This window comes from Arvicanthis niloticus, chromosome 10 (assembly GCF_011762505.2).
Source record: "Arvicanthis niloticus isolate mArvNil1 chromosome 10, mArvNil1.pat.X, whole genome shotgun sequence".
NCBI classification, from domain to species: domain Eukaryota; kingdom Metazoa; phylum Chordata; class Mammalia; order Rodentia; family Muridae; genus Arvicanthis; species Arvicanthis niloticus.
This window is the reverse complement of record NC_047667.1, coordinates 23,326,657-23,342,079: the sequence shown is the minus strand read 5'-3', so window position 1 is coordinate 23,342,079 and position 15,423 is coordinate 23,326,657. Positions and strand designations below refer to the sequence as shown.

Sequence of the window (15,423 nt, the reverse complement as noted above, 5' to 3'; positions counted from 1 at the left end):
AGTAGCAATGGACAGTTATTATCCACCAGTTACCTGTTATTTCTGGGTATCCCTCCCTTAGCTTCCTCTCATGTGGCAGCTCTGAGGAATGTCCAGGAAAGGAGTATGGCTTCCTCTCCTCTGCCCTATTTGGACAGTGTGGTGGTTTGAATATGCTTGGCCCAGGGAGTAGCAATGCTAGAGGTGTGGCCTTGTTGGAGTAGGTGTGGCCTTGTTAGAAGTATGTCACTTTGGGGGTGGGCTTTAAGACCCTCATCCTAGCTTCCTGGAAGTCAGTCTTCTCCTAGCTGCCTTTGGAGCAAGAGGTAGAACTCTCAGCTCCTCCAGGGCTCTGCCTGCTTGGATGCTGCCATGCTTCCTGCCATAATAATAATGGACTGAACCTCTGAACCTGTGAGCCAGCCCCAATTAAATGTTGTTCTTATAAGAGTTGCCTTGGTCATGGTGTCTGTTCTCAGCAGTAAAATCCTAAGATGGACATAGATGTAGGAACCTCTCTGCCTCGCAACGAGAGGTCAGCAGCAGCCTTCCATTTCTCTCCTGAGTCCTCCCTCTCCATCTCAGGGGTGCCGACATCCTATTATCCGGTATCCAGTACTTTTACATCATAGCCATTGATGAGGAAAGGACCACTAACACATGCTTTGGTGTTAGCAGTGTCTTGACTTTTAAAGATACCATGCTGAGTACTTGTGAGACGGCTCAGGAAGGAAAGATGGCTCTTGCTGCCAAGCCCAGTGCTCTGAATTTGATTCCCAGAATCCACATGATGAAAGGAGGAAACAATGATATGAGTTATGTTTGGAGGTGGTAGTGAAGCAGGATCTTAACTATATAGCCCAGGCTGGCCATGAACTCATGATCTTTCTGCCTCTACTTCCAAAGGTCAGATGGACAGGTGTGAATTAACATGCCTAGCTCAAAGCCTTCTGCTAAATCTTATTTAAAAAAAATTTTTTTTTTTGAGACAGGGTCTCATGTAGCCCAGGCTTGCTCATGCTTCTTATGAGGCTAAGAACAACCTTGAGCTTCTGATCCTTTTGCTTCTCCCACAAGTGCTGGAGTCATAGGTAAATGTGGCAATGTTGCCACTTCTGCTAAACTTTTAAGGGGCTGTTGCCCTACTTTTTTTTTTTTTTTACATCCCCACTGTCTGAGGCTGAGTACTCCCAACACAGCCCCTGTGAGTGGTGAGGACTTATGTCTGGGACTCAAGAAAGACTTCCCCAAGCATGGTAGACACTTTCCATGTCCCCACTCCAGACATCAGCTTCCTATTCCCAGGCAGGAGAGATGAGTGTCTCCCCTGGCCCCAGAGAGCCTGCCCCACCTCAGCTAAGGTCCTGGGTCTAGTTTTTCCCACCAAGGAGAAAATAGCAAGAAAAACAGATGGGCGCTGATACCCTGTACTGTAGGGTCGGCTGGGAGCCGGTGCTGGAGGAGCCCCAGGAAAGCTTTAACCCCAGGGGCTTTGGGCAGGCAAAAAGGGTAAGGGTAGGGGTGAGGGGGCCTCTTCCAGGCATTTCTTTCCTTATAGGACACTGTTAGTGTCCATTTCTCCTGTCATCTGTGTCCATATGTGGATCTTGGGATGGACCCCAGTCTCAGTACTTGAGGTCACTTGGTTCTCCGCCCATTTTTAGGTGGTACCTAAAATGAACCAGTCCAGTTTTCCCCATGTTAAAGCAGAGGATGTTCTGAATCTGCCACCATCTGTATCTAAATGACGCAGTTAGCCTGGGTCCTGAAGGGGGTCTGGGCTTGGAAGTAGAAGACCTGGGCAAGTAGATACTCTGATCCATATTTCTGCCATTCTGTTACATGCTACACGCCCACACAGTGTGGTTATGGAGTTCCCCTGAGACATGGCAGTGGAATGGCTTTATAGACTATAAAAAAGATCTAAAGGAAAGATTGGGGTGCAGCGATGGAGAGCAGAACCCATGACCCCACCCTCCCTGTATCTGCAGCCCCTCTGCTTCTAGAGAGGCCTACCTTGTCTAACCACTGTCTACCAGATGAGGGTCAAGATTGTACCCCATAAGGTGGTCTGCCTTCCTGTGTTCTTTCCCTATATACTCTTGCCCAGAACTTGCTTTCTTGTGTCTGGAAGGCTGTGGGGGAGACCTGGGTGAGCTGTTTGGATAGTACCAGCACTGTGTTTCCTGAGCTCCTGGGAGTGTTGAGATGTTGCGGGTATGCGTTTGCCTAGGAGCTTGGCGGGGTAAAAGCCCAGGCTTGGGAATATTAAGAAGGTATTTTCAGAGTATTTGAACACATGATATCTCATTCTTATATCATCCCCAATCTCTGAAGCAGGAAGAAATTGAGTTATCCAGCTGCAGACTCAGTGCCCACATTCAGGTCTTCTGACTGCAAAGGATGCAGTGACCTCACTGTTCTGCTGCGGATGTGAGGAAGGGGAATGGTTTTCTCTGTGTTGGCAGAGTGAGGCACCAGGGAGCAAGCTAGCTCTGTGGCTTCTTGATAGTTTGGGAACACAAGAATCCTGTTATCTATCACAGAGATGGGGGGATGGGCAGGACTTTAAAGGTGTTAGAGTCGACTGCAGTCCTCACTTTCTTGCTTGGTATGGACTAAATAAGAAGTTCCAAAGGCCCATCGCTTGCTGGCCTTTCAGAGGACCATCTGCTATCCCCAGAGATCCCCTTGTCTCAGGAGCAGGTGGGTGTCAGTGGATCCTTATGGGTCCAGAAACAGAAAGCTGCAGATCCTAATGGCACTGGACAGAAGAAAATAGCTGGAGCCCTCCCTTCACAGCTCCGGAGGCCACCCAAGCCCTCTCAGGAGCTGCACTGGAAAATAACAATTGGGCAAGCTGCAGCCACTTTGTGGCTCCTTGGCACAGAGCTGGGCAGGCCCCAGCCTTTGGCACTCTTTCCAACGCCAGAGTGCCGGCAGAGGACACCATGGCTGGCTGTGGAGAGCGTGATTTTAAGGAAAGTGGGAAGCCCCCAGGGATATTATTAATACCCTCGACCCCCAGTGGCAAGAGAGGCTGTCACCTCTGGCTGATAGGCAGCCTTGTCTCTCGTGAATCACTGTAAATGTGTGTGTCTCCTGTGCCTGCAGACCCAGAGAAGGCTAAGAACTCTACCTGTCTTCTCCCTATTGTGCTATTGTTGATTCACCCAAAATATAATCCATCAGGCTAGCACGGTGGTGGCTTAGTGGGTAAAGAAGCACTGGCTGATGTGCCTGACAAAGATTCCTGGGACCCACAGGGTCAAAGGAGACAACTAATTCTCCTAAAGTGTTCTCTAACCTACACACACACACACACACACACACACACACACACACACTGAATGTAATTTAAAAATTAAAAAAACTTTGAGCAGGGTCTGGAGAGATGGCTCAGCTATTAGCCCTAAGTTCAGCTCCCATCAGCTCTACACCTCAGCTCACAACCATCTACAACTCTATTTCCAGGGGTCAGAGGCCCTCTTCCCACCTCCAGGATTATCAGGCACACGCAGAGTTCACATACATGCAGACGAAAGATTCGAAATCATAAAAATAAAATAATAAATCTTTACAAATACAAAATGATAAACAGGGTGCTGGAGAGATGGCTCAGTGGTTAAGAGCACTGGCTGCTCTTCCAGAGGACGCAGGTTCAATTCCCAGCACCCACATGGCAGCTCACAGCTGTCTGTAACTCCAGTTCCAGGGAATCCGACACCCTCACACAGGCATGCATGCAGGCAAAACACCAATGTATGTAAAACAATAATAAATAAATTATACTTTAGAAAAGATAAACAAATAGGAGCTATGAAGAGGCAGGAATTTTTATCTTGTTCCCAGCACGGAGAACAGTGCCCTGCCCAGAAAGCCTTGACGAGTGTCTGTTGAGAACAGCATCCACGCAAACATGCCAGTGCGCGGACGGGAGGGAGGATGAAGTGCTAGCAGATGCTCAGCAGACGCCAGGCTTCCTTCCCCGAGAATCATCCCAATTAGTTGAGCATTGCCAAGCTGGTCCTTGACACCAACCTGTGCAGTGACTTGAAGGGTAATGGGAGGCAGGGGAAGCAGGAGACAAGATGCTCAGGAAACAGAACAGGACCAGAGGAAACGGGCCTGGTGTTGAAAGGCTTCTTGAGACTCTCGTACTTTCTCACCACCTGGCTCTTTGGATGAATGGGGACATGTTAGGATGCTCAGGACAGTTCTGTTAGCATCTCGGGAGCTTCCTTCCTCCCTCCCTCCCGCTCTCCCTCCCTCCCTCCCTCCCTCCCTTTCTTCTTTCCTTTCTTCCTCCCTTTCTTCCTTCCTTCCTTTCTTTCTCCTTTTTCTTTTCCTTCTTTTTTCTTTTGTTTTCCAAAACGGGTTTCTCTGTGTAGCTCTGGCTGCCCTGGAACTCACTCTGTAGACCGGGCTGGCCTGGAACTCATAGAGACATGTCTGCCTCTGTTTCCCAAGTGCTGGGATCAAAAGTGTCTGCTACCATTACCTGGCTTCTATTATATTTATTGGTATCAGGGTTTCCTTCCTCTGCTGGAGGAGAAATGAGGCTAGATTTTACAAACTCTGGATCCTAATCTTGGATCCTAAAGACTAGGTCCCTTGGCTAAAGGCACACTCACTCTAGACCTTGGGTGTATAGAAGCCTCATCTTAGAGACCCCCAGAGGTATGTTATCCCCAGAGGAGGGGTCCACATACGATCATGGGGCCGTTTCTCATATTTTGTCCTTCTTTCCTGCAGGTACAAGACAGTGGTGACTCAGCGGCGGGCAGCAGTGGCCATAGCTGGCTGCTGGATTCTCTCCCTTGTGGTAGGCCTGACACCCATGTTTGGTTGGAACAACCTGAGTGCGGTGGAGCAAGCCTGGATAGCCAATGGCAGTGTTGGGGAGCCCGTGATCAAGTGTGAGTTTGAGAAGGTTATCAGCATGGAGTACATGGTCTACTTCAACTTCTTTGTCTGGGTGCTGCCACCACTGCTCCTCATGGTTCTCATCTACCTGGAGGTCTTCTACCTGATCCGAAAGCAGCTCAACAAAAAGGTGTCAGCCTCCTCTGGTGACCCCCAGAAGTACTACGGGAAGGAACTCAAGATCGCCAAGTCGCTGGCCCTCATCCTCTTCCTCTTTGCCCTCAGCTGGCTACCACTGCACATCTTGAACTGTATCACCCTCTTCTGCCCCACCTGCGAGAAACCCAGCATCCTGATCTACATTGCCATCTTCCTCACACATGGCAACTCGGCCATGAACCCTATCGTCTATGCCTTCCGAATCCACAAGTTTCGGGTCACCTTTCTGAAGATTTGGAATGACCACTTCCGATGCCAGCCCAAACCTCCCATTGATGAAGACCTCCCAGAGGAGAAAGCTGATGACTAGACTCTGCCTTGCTCCGTCCAGCCCACACCCGTGGCTCTCTGTTTAATCCCCATGTCCTCCCTGTCCCCCCGTCCCACTGTTCCTCCTCAGCTTTCCCAGCTGGGATATGGGCTGTGGACACCAGGGAGGCTCTGAAGAGATACCATGGAATAGGGCTCCTTCTATAAGAAGCTAGCTGCCCTGTACCTTGGGGACCTGGAGGAGGCTTGGAGGTGGGGCGGGCTATGGCAGAGAACTGGGTACCCTGAGGTGAGAAGAGAGTCTTGTGTGCCCCATTCCTGGCTGTTCTCTGAGCCAGGGTTAGAATATTCTGGCTCCTACAGTCAGACAGGGGAGCCTGCTATTAGGTGTTGGTGGCCCAAGGGACCGACTTCAAGGTGAGGAAGACAGTCCCTTAGCAGTGGAAGATAGAGAGAAATGGATATGTCCCGGCTTTGCTGTCTCTCCTGTTCTGTAGGAGAAGATAGTGAACCACAGGGAAGGAGACCTCAGCCCCTCCTCCAAGAATTGTGCCACGCAGATCCAGACCCCGAGAAGCCCCAGGTTGTACTTGAGAGAGGCAGAAAGAATGGGTCCAGGGATTGTCTCTCACATTTGCTTTTTTCACAGCCTGGGACTCCCAGTGGGCCACAGAGTCCTTGGGAATAAAAATAGTTCAGAAGGTGCTGGCCTCAAATAGCCAGCAGGGGGCAGCACTGAGCCCTCCTTGCCCTGAACTTTCTGGGAGTCTCCAGTGTAATTTTCTGTCTGGGCCACCAAGCTTCACCAACTCTCAGAGCAGGCTTGGACTCTCCTGAGGGACACCATCTCTGCATTTAAGCCCCAGGAGAAGAGATTCCCCAGGAAGGACAACCCTTGGGAGCATGCTGCCTGAGAGAGGGAGGAGGGGAAGAAAGCGTCCAAGAAGATCTCAGGTGACCATGGGCACCCCTGTTGTGAAGTGTGAAAGGCCAGACCAGACCAAAGGAGACTGCTGTCTTCAGTGTGAGGAAGTGCCTTGCTGGCATTTAAATATCCAAAAAACGCTCCTGGAGGTGGATCTAGCTCAGAAGTGTTACAAATAGAGTGTAGGCTTTTTTTTTTTTTTTTTTGGGGGGGGGGTGTGTCTCAGGTAGGACCAATTTTTACTCTGCTGAGCCTGGATGTCTTCCTTGTATGGACAGCAGGCAGAGGAGGGTGTCAGGTTCCCTCCTCCTTGGAGGGTGAATATTGACTCCAAGTCTTGATTCCAGGCTCTTCCCTCAGTGGGAGGTAAGGTATCCCTGACTCTCAAGGAGGCCCCTATGTCTAATAAAAGATTGTGAAACCCTGTGGAGAGTGGGGTGCTGGCACCCCAGAACTGTCAGAGGGTCAACCAGACCACTTCAGTGGAGAAGATGTAATGGTGGGGGTGGGGGAGAAGCTGGGAGATGGGTGTGGAGACAGATGGAACAAGGAAGGTTCCAGAGATGGTGTGTCTGTTGCTATAGTTACAGATTTAGGGTGGCACATTGTGAATCAGAAAGCAAGATCCAGAACACTCACATGTCTAAAAAAATGCCCTGTGTCATCATGAGACCCTTCCTGTTGGCACTTTCCTAATCTTGATAGTGTCTCCTCTTCATAGTAACATAGTATCTTCCCGTCCGCCATGACACTCACTGCCACAGAAACCCCATGCTACGATACCACACACCTTTATTTGAATGCTTCTCACACAGTGTACACCTCTGCAGAGGGTACCAGTCACTACACCTTTGGGGCCCTCTTGTCCCCAGAAGATATGACCTGGGGCCTGCCAGGCCCACTCCTGGGTCTGGTCCCAGCCTCTGGTGGAGGGAGCCTGCAGGTATTAGAGATCCATCCCCATTAGCTGTTCCTATGGTATCTTGGTCTTGGGGATCCATGGAGCCCTGATCCTCAGGTCTGCAGGACTTGGCGGAGAATGTCCTTCACATCTTGGTATGTGACCAAGCTGCTAGAAGAGATGGTGGGGAATTGGGTAGAGAACCACCTCCACCCTTCTCGGTCCTTCCTCAGGCTCAATTCCCAATGCTGAGCTCTGCCCAGTGCAGCTCTGGAGACTTCCTAGTTCACCCAGAGCCTCAAGAACCACCAAATGAGGAAGGCAGGGCAAGGGCTGAATCCCTACTTTTCTAGTGAGGAAAAAGAATGCTGGTGTTTACGGTCATTCAGAGCTAAGACTAGATGCTGTCCTGTGACCACCCAGTGTACCCTTCCCTTCTGGACGTCACCAGCATGGCCCAGCACTGCACTGTCTTTCCCAAACTGAACACGCATGCTAATTGTCTTTTGCTACAGAATTGTACCCAGATCTGCCTTAGCCTTCCTGCCCTCCCATACCCGTCTCCAGTGACATTTTGTGTCTGGGAGGTGGGTTCTCTTCTCCCAGTCTTCTCTTTGACACCACGCTCTCACTAGAGGTAACTGAAGGAATGGGTCCAGCCACTCACTCACCTGTCCCCTTGTCCCAGTCTCTGCCTCTGTTGCTCTTCAGTGTGTGGCAGAAGCTGAAAGAGACCCTACAGGTTAGAGCTTTGGGGGAAGACAGGAGGGAGCGGAGGGGTTTGAATGGAGAGGTCAGTGATTCCCGGCGCCCCAGTCCCCAAATTGAACATCTTCCCACTTAGGAAGTCACACAAGCAGTTTGTGACCCCTCCCTACCCCTTGTTCCCGCTCCAGCTTCACTCTGAGCTACATCTAGTCCAGCTCCAAAGAGGGACTCAATCTGTCCACGACGGCAGGGTGCTAAGGGCAACCTTCTGACTCCCACCTTTAACCTCCAGCCGACAATCCACAGACGCCTCCCCTAGCACGTTGATGGCCTTGCAAGTGTAGACCCCAGAATCAAAGGGGCTGGGCTTCCGAATCTCCAGGGTGCAGACCCCTTGCTCAGAGACAGCACGGTACTTGGGGTCACCCTGGATGTCCATCTTGTTTTTCATCCAGATGATCTTGGGCTGGAAGCAAGGTCAGGTGAGGGTAATGAAGTAAGGACATGGGTTGGGATAGCTCTCAAGAGAGTTTCAACCCCGCTGCCTCTACCCACCCCACCAGCCTCTGACCTTAGGTGATGCTCTGACGCTGCAGAATAGCTGTGTGCTATAGCCAGGAGTGGAGGTGTGGTCAGCCAGGGGCTGGGTGAATGAGGGCGCTTCTGAGAAGTCTCGCTCAATAAACTCTCTAGGTTTGGCAGTAATATCTAGGTTCAGGGGAGAATTTGAGGTTATCAGGGTGCAGGTGGCTTTGGAAGATGCCTCAACCCTAAACTTTGGGACACTCAACCTGGTCAACATGTGAAGACACCAGAGAAAGCCTAGCTGAGCAAGGCTGAGGCTGATCAGAAGGTGAATGGGGAGGAGTGGGCGGGGAAATCCACGGCTTCTAGGAGTGAGTGAGATGGCTCAGTGGGTGAGGGTGCTTGCCACCAAGCTTACCACCCCGAGTTCAGTCCCTGGGACCCACATGGTAGAAGGAGAAAACTGACATGTTGTCCTTAGACTTACACATGCACGTGTGCATGTGAACACACACACTCACACACCAATAAATGTAATTAAAATGAAGAGTAATGAAGTGTGACTTCCAGGGACGGCGTGTGTGTGTGTGTGTGTGTGTGTGTGTGTGTGTGTGTGTATCTCTCTGTGTCTGTAGCTGAGTGTATGTATGTGTGTGTCTGTGTGTCTCTGTGTATCTGTGTGTGTGTGTGTTCTCTGTGTGTGTGTGTTCTCTCTCTCTCTCTCTCTCTCTCTCTCTCTCTCTCTCTGTGTGTGTGTGTGTGTGTGTGTGTGTGTGTGTGTGTGTGTGTTGCCAAGAGGATCTGGGATAGACAGGGGTCCTGGAGTTTCACATTTGTCAGATGCTCAATGGGACAGTAAATTCAGCAGCCAGCCTTGCATGGGTGATTGTTTTTAGCAATTGCCAGTCTACCTGTCATGTACACATTACCCTGCAGTGTGTGCCTGGGGACACTGTGCGGGAGACCCAGTGACTGCTGTGATGTTAGCAGCCACTGTCAAAGTACACAGCCTCCTGAGGGGCACTGCTCATTTGCATGGCTTTGCTCTGATGTTTGTGGTAAAATCAGCCAGTCATACCGGTTATTTACAGTCACTCCACGTCAATGTGTGTACGCACTTGCACATACGCTCATGCAGAGCGGCTGAGTGGAGGTGGGGGTGGGGGTGGAAGGCAGCAATGTTCTTGGGAGCAGTGGCTGAGGAGAAGCTGAGAGGGACGTGGGAGGAAGAAGAAGTGGACAGATGTTGGTTCACCAATCCCGATTTGGTTTTCTGCCCAGGCTCAAACTCACTTACTTGCCTTGTGGATGTGAGCCAGCTCCTTGGTGGTGGTGGCTAAGTCACTGAGGCCACACAGGTTTTCTGAGAAGACCCGAAAAGAGTACGAGTTGCCGATGATGAGGTCTGAGATGGTGCAGGTGGTGGGGTGGTAGCGCTCCAATACTGTGAACCATTGCTGCAGGGAGCTTGGGTGGGTTACCCTCAGCTCTTACCCAGTTCTTGCCTCTCCTGCTTATCCCAGTCCTCTTCAGAGGGGCCCATTCCATGTCCCAGTTTTGGAAGGCTAAACCATCCAGCAATGGGACTGAGGGACTTAGAAGTGGGAGGAGGACCTCCTGGGTCACTCACATGAGCTTGCAAGCCTCACTACTCAGGGTGTGGCTGGCAGACACACAGCCTCGTTACCTGGGCACTATTTAGATGTGTGGCTTCCCAACACCTAGCCTCAACCACCTGCATCAGAATCTACATTTAGCAGATTCCCAGATGGTTTATATGCATGAGAAGATAGTTCTATAGCAGCCTAGTGCAGTGTACCACACAGACTGAGGCATAGAGAGGGTAGAGGCTTGCCTAGGGCCTCAGAGGGAGTCAGTCAGCAGTAGTTGGCTTGATCTTTCATCCAGAGCCTCTTAGCAGGATGGACTACATCCTGGACTATATCTTTCCCCACCCCTGTAAGGACCCAGCCAGACTCACCCCTGTCTTTTTGTCTGCCTTCTGTACTGTGTACCCCAGGAGCTCTGTGTTGCCTGTGTCCTGGGGTGGCGTCCACTCGAGGGCAGCATTGCAACCCCAGACTTCCAGTAGCTTGATGCTGCTCGGAGGCCCAGGCTTCTCTGCAGAACCAAATTATGAAGGCCAGTGAGGAGAAGTAGGTCCGCTGCAAAGTTTCCACACCCAAGATTTGGTGCTTGCCATGATATCCTAGCCTTCCCTCCCCCTCCCCCCGCCCTCCATCAGCTCTAGAATGGGAGGTTGGTGACAATGGTTTTGAGACAGCCGGTTCCCCTCTGCCCATGTACCAATCACCAGGATGTCAATGTTGGCCTTAGCTTCCAAGCCTTCCAGATGCACAGTGAGCTCATAGCGTCCTGAGTCTGAGCGCTGAGCTGAGCGGATGAAGAGGATGGAGTCCTGGTCTCCGCTGCGAACACTAACTCTCTGGCTGTCCAGGGCGTGGCCATTGTGGGTCCAAGAGACCTGAGGCTTGGGCTTCCCCTGACATAGATGGGCTTGGGGTGAGTACAGATTGGTATAAGCACCCCACTTACCCACTCTAGCTGTGCCCGAGAAACCTGTCCTACTGACTCCACCATTGCTGGCCAGAATCATGTCCCCTAGTGTGTGACCTGCCCTTGGGGCTGCCTAATTGTCTACTTACAGCTGAGTTATATGCAAAACTAGGAAGAGGCGGCCATCTGCCTCTTCTTCTGCGAGAATCCTGACAATCCCAGGTCTCCCCCGACACACCAGGCTCTTACCAGTGAGCTGGCTCACCTGGAAGGGGATTTGCAGGTTGACTGACTCTCCCACCCGGCGGATGTAGGTCTGACGAAGGTGTCGGGGAACACGGATCTTGGGGGCTTCTGAGGCAGGAGAAAGAGAAAGCAAGTGTGGGTTTCTGGCTAGACAGGACAGCTCCTGCTTATGTCCTATAACTGAGCTGCCTCTTTACTGGGAGGACAAAGCCTTCAATTCTGAGATGGAGGGACCCAAATCCCTTAAGGCCCCGGGGGAGCTGAGAACTGAGAGGCTCCAGAGAGGTCAGGGACTGTACGGCGTGAACTGGTTGGTATCTCCGGCACTCCCTTGGCACCTCAACCTTGCCAGGCTGGGATTTGCCCTGAGGTCCAGGCATTCTCAGGCTCCAGATGGGCCTGGATGGCTCTCTGTCTCCCCCTAGAGGGAGGCAGGTTCTGCACCTGTCAGTTAGTGTGCCTAGAGAGGGAAGCAGTGTGTTCAATTCCTGTGGATTCAGCGCCCCAGGAGCCCAGGACTTTCTGAGGAAGTGAAGCCTCACTGACTCAAGCCTCAGCCTCCAGGCCTGCTGGGAGGTTCTGGCTCTTTGTACAGGAGCTAAGCAGATACACAAACTTCTGCTCTTGGGCCTTTCAGTCTGCACAGTATCATGGTGGCCAAGTCTTATGTCAGCCCCCTACTCTGGTAGGGAAGCCATTCCTGACTGTGGCCTAATCAGGTGCCACTGGACATTCCAAGGGAAGCTGCAGCAGCTGCCATTCTTGTCCCTGGGGGATGGTGTGGGGACTGAGCCTGAGCCTCCTAAGCAGCGAACAGGTGGCAGCAGTTGGTTAGTGGCATGTAGGGGGACAGAGTAAGAAGGAACACTGTGTCTCCAAGGATTAGCTGAGCAGGCACTTGGCTCTGGAGCAGGAGCATCATGGTTTGGAATGCTCCAGGGACAGCTCCAGGAGGCCAAGAATGCCTGGCAGCTCCAGGTGGCCAAGAAGGGGACAGCTGAGCAGCCCAGGATCCTGGACAAGGCCTCCACTCTCCCCTGTCCAGCCCATGAGAGGTCCGGCTGTTCCCCCTTGTTCATAGACTCCTCCCCACTTTCTCTCCAGGAAATCCCCTTCTCTCCCGCCAGAGGCATTTTAATGGAGAAGTAGGTGCTGAGTTTGGCTTGCTTCTTCAACACCAGGCTTCAGAGACATCTCAGAGTCTGAGCTTCTTGGGGCCCCTGGGGAAGGGTCTGGGACTCTGCCAACCAGGCTGCAGTCCGCACAGATATCCCGCTGCTTATATGGGGGGAGGGTGCTATCTCACCCAGATAACGCTCTTGAAAACCACCAGAGCAGATGTCCAGCAGCTTGGTGGCTATGAACAATCCTGTGTGGGCATCAGATCTGAGACAACAGAAAGACTGGGTGACTCTGTGGGAGTCTCTGGGCCCCCCTGGGATCTGCCTTTCTGGATAAGCTACAATAGTGTGTGGTTCTGGTCTCCTGTGTCTTTAGATCTTAAAGCAGTATATTTCCTCGAATCAGAATTTGACCCCTTCTATGGCTGAGATGCCTTCTCCTCCTAGAGGCCTTGACTAGAAAAGTAGGGTTCTATCTATCTGGTCTTCATCCATCCCTCAAGGAACATGAAGGAAGATGGAGAAGGTCTCAGACACCTGCTTGCCCGTGTCTCTCTTCACTCTGGGGCCCCGCACTGTGCCCAGATAGCTAAGACAGACCAAATGACTCAGTGTCATTAACGGTCTGAAACTCGATCGGCTCTGGGAGGGAGGCGCTAAGGTTAATGCACCCTGCAAATAGAAATATTAGCAACAGGGACAGCAGCTGGCCTCTGGGTCTTCACAGAGGCACTGCCTTTTGGGGATGAAGAAGCCTTCATGGACCCTTTATACAGTCTCTCTCTCTCTTTTTTTTTCCCCATTAGGGTAAGAGTACAACATGGGACAAGAAGGCCTTCCCCTGCTAAAGATCCTGGAACCAGATTTGAGGAATTAGAACACGATCTTTCATGGCTTCAGAGATTAAGATTAGGAAGAAGTAAGGATGGATAGCTTCTAGCACTGGGAGCTTGGCTTTGGTCTCTGGACCACAAGAAGCTGCTCCCTGATGGTAGGGGGCGGGGCTGGACCATTCAGGGAAGTCTTTGACCTCCTCCTTGCTGCTGAGGAACCTGAACCTTTCACAAGGCAAGACGTGCACGTTAGCCTGTGGCTTGTGCGTGTTATCGTGAGATTGTGGGGAGGGGAGGATAGCTGCCTGGGTGGCCACGGCCTCAGTTTCCCCGTTACAGCTAGTCTGTGAGCAAGAGGCGAGGGGTAGCTTTACCAGTGATCTCTTGGATGTGGACAGGCTGGTCCAGCACAGCTGGAGGGCCTGCCCCTGCAGAGCTCACTGCAGTCACACGCAGGAATAACTTGTCTCCCAGGGCCAGGTTTCGAACCGTCTGCTGGGTCACCATCACGGGCCGGGGATTCACGGGCACCCATTCTGAGGCTGAGGGCAGCGGAGAATGTGTGGCTGTTAGTGATGAGGCAGGGGCACCCTTCTCACGGGGGGCTTTCCTTCTCAAGAGTGATGTACAGAAGCTGACCACGCTCTTGGGCTATAGTCTCTCTCGCTTCTTTCTCTGACTTTGTGACACCAAAGAGACACCTGGTGCTTGAGCTCTGGGATCGAGGTCAGAGATAGGGATGCAGAAGGCGGGAGAAGGCTGGGCACATTCATCAAATCACACACAGCAAGGGAAGGGCAGAGACAGAGGCCAGGTTGAACGTGGGTTCTCAGAGTGGGAGACTACTTTCCCTAGCTGCCTCACTGTCTCTTACTTTACGGTCCCCTCCTCTGGATCTTCCCCACTTTCTGCCTCCTGGGCTAACTCCCACTATAAAAGTTCCTCTGAGATTTAGTACCTCCTTCCCTTCTTATCAGATCATTGCCACCTCCCCCCTCTAATATTCAGAGGCTACCTGGACCTGGAGGATGGAAGGTGTCCTGAGGTCATTGGACATCTCTGTGCCTTCAGAGGTCCTATGGAGCAGCAGGTGGTAGCCAGGCAGTTAAGACCACTGCTTAGACCTTCTCCCTGTGTACGTCCCGGACTGACCCATTCAAGGGACTGTGCTCCTCCCTGCTGCCCCACCTCGCTCCCACTCAGCCCTGTACTCACCTCCCTCTCGACGGAACTCCAACACATAGCCCTGAAGCCCCGGCTTCCCCAGCTTCTCGGGGGGCTCCCAGCTCACAGTCAAGGAACCGTGGTTCACATCCTCCAAGGTCAGCCGCAGTGGGGCACTGGGGACATCTGGAGGAGGGGGGAAGCTAGGGTGAGTGGAAGAGCCCCTCCCTGCATATCTGCCTCCCTTCTCCACCTTTCCCACTTCTCAGTCACCTTCGCTTGGAGGTTCAGGCTTAGTGGTAGCAGGCATGGCAGAAGCTGCGGGGGCTGCAGGATCCTGTGGCTTCTGTGGCTCTGGAGCCAGATCTTGCCCTGTGGACTCTGATACTGCCACCTCTCCAGAAGGCTCTGTAGTGGGCACCTTGGCAGTCTCAGGTGCTGTCTCCTCTGGAGTAGAGACAGAAGCCTCAGAGGTAGCTTTTCCTGTCATTTCTGAGCTAGTGTGTGTGGGGGGGGGGTGAAGAGAGGGGTCAAGCTGGAGTGTTTAAGGGTCAGCAGTAAGTCTGGGCCTCCAGGCTGGGTCCACGCTTATAAAGGCAGGGGCTGCCCCACCCCCAGCAAACCATTCCCAGCTGTGGGGTCAGGTCAGGCAGGGGGACAGGGGGGCAGGGAGCACCCAGGCCAGGAATAGCTCTGGGGGAGGAACCGCAAGGGCCCCTTGAGAAGCATACTACCTTGCCATCACCCCAGCTAGACCTCACAGCCAGGGTGCCAGTGCCCAGATCAGGGAGGGCATAGATAGATGAGCTGGCACATCTCTGGGGCCGCAAGGACTGGGTAATGAGACCTGCCATCTGGAAAGGAAGATCAAGTCAGTTCCATGAATCTGGTCTTCTCCGGGACCCCCTCGGGGCCGGAGTCTCCTCAGAGTAGAGCCTGGAATTAAGAATACTTGAAGCAGCTTTCCCTATGAGCACTGCTCTTCTGTCTTCGCCATCTCTCTTGGTCCCCACAGTCTCTGGGGACTCCTACTTGTACTATGTGTGGCTAAGGACCCCACAGAGGTGAGAATTGAGATGCCGGAGGTGAGGCTGGCCAGAGGCAGGTGCTCCGGCATGATTCCTGGGAAAGGGGACTGTGGTGATTAGT

The 15,423-nt window shown here is 52.3% G+C and overlaps 2 protein-coding genes across 16 annotated transcripts in view; one reads left to right on the top strand and one right to left on the bottom strand.

Annotated features, from left to right (window-relative positions):
• Adora1 (adenosine A1 receptor) overlaps positions 1-8,940 on the top strand; it is a 34,855-nt gene extending 25,915 nt beyond the window's left edge. For all 13 annotated transcript variants that reach the window (XM_076941225.1, XM_076941219.1, XM_076941214.1 and 10 more), the window contains one exon: positions 4,735-8,940. In XM_076941225.1, the coding sequence (XP_076797340.1) occupies positions 4,735-5,374 (640 nt within the window). In that variant the 3' untranslated portion in view covers positions 5,375-8,940. The remainder of the gene's footprint in view (positions 1-4,734) is intronic.
• Mybph (myosin binding protein H) lies at positions 7,035-14,829 on the bottom strand. 3 transcript variants are annotated; one of them, XM_034513243.2, is made up of 11 exons: positions 14,548-14,828; positions 14,326-14,460; positions 13,485-13,652; positions 11,176-11,264; positions 10,701-10,896; positions 10,375-10,514; positions 9,691-9,850; positions 8,440-8,576; positions 8,148-8,334; positions 7,832-7,884; positions 7,035-7,331 (listed from the first exon to the last, which is right to left on the bottom strand). In XM_034513243.2, exons 1-10 carry the CDS (start codon positions 14,762-14,764, stop codon positions 7,868-7,870), a joined length of 1,446 nt encoding a protein of 481 aa, XP_034369134.1. In that variant the 5' UTR covers positions 14,765-14,828; the 3' UTR covers positions 7,035-7,331; positions 7,832-7,867. The 3 variants fall into 3 exon arrangements, with proteins under 3 accessions (XP_034369134.1, XP_034369133.1, XP_034369132.1); XM_034513242.2 differs by having other exon boundaries at positions 7,035-7,328; XM_034513241.2 differs by lacking the exons at positions 7,035-7,331; positions 7,832-7,884 and having other exon boundaries at positions 7,962-8,334; positions 14,548-14,829.
• Between the last annotated feature and the right edge of the window lie 594 nt (positions 14,830-15,423).